Below are 4,692 nucleotides of genomic sequence, written 5' to 3'. Positions count from 1 at the left end.
AGATTATAGAGACTTAATATCAATATTATTCTCTGGATTATCATTTAAAGAAACTATAATAAAATCATAGGTTTAAATTTAAATGCCTTTTTTTTTTTAAAGAACCAAAATAAATTTATTTACAAAATTTCTTACTTGACCAGTGAAGAACCAAGAAAAAATATACCAAGAAACAGCCAACCCCACAAATAGACTTTAACCCACTTCATAAAACACAACAACCAGAGCAGCTCCTGATAATTAGGCTTGAAAAAAGTCCTTCTACATTTCCTTCAATTGAATAAGAACATACATTTAACAACAGGATCTGTATAAGTAACATCATGGTACTTGTAGACTCACTTGAGTCACAGTTTCTAGTGTGTTTTTCCCTTTCTACCTTACATAGATGTTTCACCAGGTTTGTTGATTCCTTCATTGGCTTCATTTTCTTTTTCTTCTCCTTTGCTGGTTTTCTTTTTTTCTCCTCTGTTGGCTCCTTTCTCTTCTTTGTCTTGAACACTGGTGTAAACTACTTTGTTATGGCCTTCCCTGTTCCGAGCAATTTCAATGGCAAAAATTTGTACCCTGGGGGCAAAGATAGTGTTTTCCTCAGTGTAGCCTTGAGAACAATCCAGTCGCAGCAAAGTACCATAGTTGAAGTCTTCTATAACCCCATCAAACTTCAAACAAAATGGCCTCCACTTCTCTTTAGCTGATATTGATTTAAGTTCTTCTGGATCCAATACATCTATCCTGAGTTTCTCAAATTTTTTCCGAAATTCAGTATAGATTTGGTCATCCACTTTGGTGAGTTTCAGGAACTGTGGGTCAACTGATGAAATCAACTTGTAGTAGACGTCAGCATGCTGCATTGCTCTCATGGCCCATGCCATCTCAATATCAGGCTCAGTTGCAGACTTGATCCCTGGCCCTGGGATGCATGTGGGAGGCAACCAATGGATGTGTCTCTCGTATACCGTGTTTCCCCGAAAATAAGACATCCTCAGAAAATAAGACGTCGTTGCCGTAAGACTCGGCTGGGAGAGAAAGAGCACGTGCCACGGATACCAGTTCCCCGGAAACCGGCTCTTCAGTTTCACCAGTCGCCTCCATGTTGCAGCAAACAAAGCCTAAATGCCTTTTTCTAAGGTTTAATACAAGAACACAGAAACTTATTCTTAGTATGCGCAGTACATTTGAAAATTCTAAATAATGGGTTAAAAATAATGTGAAACAGAATTTATGTGAAAATTTTCTGTTACGATAAATTATTACAAACATTTGCCTGCTTGGGTCAGAATTATTATCTCATTTCTTGTCTTTCCAGCTGCAGCAAAAACCCTCCAGAGAACCATGTTTACAGCTGTAGCCATTCATGATCTTAACAATAGGAATCAATGATCCGGTTTAGTGAATAACAACTCATATGAATGCTCAGAATACAAATTGGCTATGAAGTTGGCACCCAAGAGGAGTCCAGAGGTTAGTGAGTGTGAATGGTTCAATGAAAAATTACACTTCACAAAATACTTAAAGTCCAGGTGGTGGTAGAAGAAATCCATCTGGGAATTAAGCACATCAGGAGTATAAAAGCTGGGTTAGTTTAGGTTTGCTATGGTTGAATGAATCTAAAGTGTAGGTTTTTATGTCCTAGCATAAAATAAATTAATTTTTGAAGTAGTAAATAAGTCTACTTATAAGTGAACAGAAACTACTTTTTTTTTTAGTGTAAAGGTTATTTCTAACTTCCATTAAAAAATGGAGACAAGGTCTTAAGAATGGAAAAGATCTCCTTATATTGAAGATTTGAAATATATATAATTTTTTACTTTTTCCATGGAAGCACTTTCTTTAGTGCATTTTGCCATAAGGGGGTGCTCTGGGATAATACTTTTCTGCAAAGCAGCTGTCTTTTTTGCTCTGCTCCCCAAAAATGAGCAAACATTTAGATTTGTTCTACTTCCCATCCAGATTCACTAATCTTTGAAAGGTGTCAATTTAAATAAAAAAGATGAAAACTATTTAAACTGTAAATAACCAGTGTCTGACTCTGAAGGAAAAGACAAACATTAAAAAATATTTTGTGTAGATCATTTGTTCACTTTTTAAAGACTTTAGAATTGCAATAAACTGAAGCTGCACTAGATTTCTGCTGGACAAGGAGCTGAAATCTTAGGGGCTAGCATTTGCTCTTTTACTTTAGCTCTTGTTTTTTTTTTGTTTGTTTGTTTGTTTGTGTTTTTTTTGTAACATTACTTTCACTATGTCTTTGGCCAATGCTGTGGAATGCATTAGAGTTGAAATTGCTTTTTTTCTTTACAAAGTTTTATCCTTAATGGCAGGGATTAGGAATCAAGAATTCCACAGTAGTTTCACTGTCATCCCTGCCACATTTATTGATTAGTTCTTAGGTTCTATTTTTGCTTCCCTAAGTATAAGAGATGAGGCAGTGGGGAGGAAACTCACTTCTGTTTGCACAGACTGGAAGGGAGAATCAGAAGCAATCAGTGTCTACTTCAAGCACAGAGTGCTATGAAAGGACAACTAACTAGTTAAGGTCATCAACAGTACATTTAGAGAGGTGGCTACAACACCAGGTGGCCAGAACAGAGGGTTCTCATTGTTTTGGTTAAAAGAACTCACGGAGTTCTACTGCAGGATATCTGAAGGTGTTGTCTCCTTCCTGCCTGAGTGGCAAATGGTTCCGGTATAGCAGAAGGGTAGAGACAAATGTTACACCTTTGTTTGCAAAAAGAGTAGCTCTCTTTCTCTATATTCCTAAACTTACCTCCTTTGGCAAAACTAGGTGAGACTTTATTATCATATTTGTGACCATTTAACTCTGTACACAAGAGGGAATTTTGGCTGAAGGTTTATATAGCATAATTTGGGAGATTTTATTTGAGAATAATGTATAGTAATCACCCTTCAGTTTTCTGTTTCTGCATGGCATTAATTAAAACACAAGATATATTTATACCAACACTATATTTTAAAAATACATTTTCCTTAAATGTGTGTTAGGTTCCATTTCCTAGAATTGGTTACCTTTATGGATTTTTTTTCAAGGGGTGACAGAAAAAAAGAGGAAAAGAAAGAGTTCTGGTGCCCTAACTGGTTTGGAGAACACAGGAGATCAAACGTTCATGTGGAACTGTTTTAAAACAGAGTTCTTGGGTATCTTGGCCTGGAGTGGGGGAAGGAAGACGTGGAGCTCACTGGTATCCCTTGGGATATGAGATGATGGAATTTTGCTAGGCATAGTTGGGTTTTTTGGATTGTCAGTCATAATTCTTTAAAAAGAAATAGAACTCGACTATTGAAAAAAAAGAGTAATTCAAAATTATAACTGGCTATGTTAGAAAAAAACTTAAGGGGGCAAAGTGTTGTCTCACTCACATGTAGAAAACTGTTACTAGGCAGAGACAAAATTTTCTTGCCCCACTTAAAAAATAAAAAAGGAATAGTGAAAAAAACAAGTGACCAAAAAATCTCTACCTTTACATGTTGAAGAGTGAAATATAAAACTCTCTTAGATACATGCTTTACTAGAATTGGTTCTATTTCCTCTCAAAAAATGTGTGTGTGTGTGTGTGTGTTTTAAAGTATTTGGTTTCATTTATAAGTACATAAGCAACATAATTGGGGTTATTTTTTAAGAATTAAAAAAAGATAGCCCTGGTGTGGTAGCTCATTTGATTAGTGCATTGCCCCCATACTCTGAGATTGTGGGTTTGAGTCCCTATCAAAGCACAAACAAGAATCAACCAATGCATGTTTATGAGATAATCCCTGAAGGGGTTGGCTGACAGCTGAAGGATGATTGAGGCAATGCCTAAAAGGTGTGAGCACAAAGCAAGGCTGTCTGCAACTTGGGCACAAGTCCTTCAAGGACTAGGCCCTCAAGGGAGGGCAGTTGGGGGTGACCAGGCATACAGGAGAGAGCAGTTAAGTGGACCAGGCCTGCAGGGGAGGGCAGTTGGAGGTGACCAGGCCTATAGGGGAGGGCAGTTGGGGGGACCAGGCCTGCAGGGGAGGGAAGTTGGGGGCAATCGGGCTGGCAGGGGAGCAGTTAGGCACCTATCAGGCTGGCAGGGGAGTGGTTAGGGGGTGATCAGGCTGGCAGGTAGAAGCAGTTAGGGGCAATCAGGCAGGCCGGCAGATGAGCGGTTGGGAGCCAGCAGTCCTGGATTGTGAGAGAGATGTCCAACTGCCGGTTTAGGCCTGATCCCACAGGCAGCCAGACATCTCCTGAGGAGTCCCAGATTGGAGAGGGTGCAGGCTAGGCTGAAGGACCCCCCTTCACCGAGTGCACAAATCTCATGCACCATGCCTCTAGTAATGTATAATGTTGCATACATTATATCAAGTTGATCCTGAAAAGTTCCAAATTTTAGGTTGTTTTCCTATGATATGAGAACTAATCCCTTTTCACATGATAAAGGGAATTTTATTCTTCCCATGCTTTTGTAAGATATGATTCAGTGTTTTCAATGATTCCTAAGAAACTCTATTCCCTGGTTTATTAAGAGAAAAACAAGACCCAGATATTAAATTAATCCCCTTGAGAGATGTAATCCCATCATAAATCATAACAATAAATGAAAAGCTGGATTCTCCTCTAGGAAAAAATATTCATTTGAGACTATTGTTTTAATACTGTTGACATTTGGGTTTGTACATTTGACTGTCATGCTAATTAAAAATATC

The 4,692-nt window shown here is 38.2% G+C and overlaps 1 protein-coding gene across 1 annotated transcript; it reads right to left on the bottom strand.

Moving 5' to 3' along the window:
- Positions 1 to 270: 270 nt before the first annotated feature.
- Positions 271 to 1,118, bottom strand: LOC118730659 (protein PBDC1-like). Its single transcript, XM_036458738.2, has 2 exons — positions 1,000 to 1,118; positions 271 to 887 (listed from the first exon to the last, which is right to left on the bottom strand). The coding sequence occupies exons 1-2, from the start codon at positions 1,093 to 1,095 to the stop codon at positions 381 to 383; spliced, it is 603 nt and encodes a 200-aa protein (XP_036314631.1). The 5' UTR covers positions 1,096 to 1,118; the 3' UTR covers positions 271 to 380.
- Between the last annotated feature and the right edge of the window lie 3,574 nt (positions 1,119 to 4,692).

This window comes from Pipistrellus kuhlii, unplaced genomic scaffold (genome assembly GCF_014108245.1).
Source record: "Pipistrellus kuhlii isolate mPipKuh1 unplaced genomic scaffold, mPipKuh1.p scaffold_m20_p_3, whole genome shotgun sequence".
Taxonomy (NCBI): Eukaryota; Metazoa; Chordata; class Mammalia; order Chiroptera; family Vespertilionidae; genus Pipistrellus; species Pipistrellus kuhlii.
This window is presented reverse-complemented; position numbering and strand designations above follow the sequence as displayed.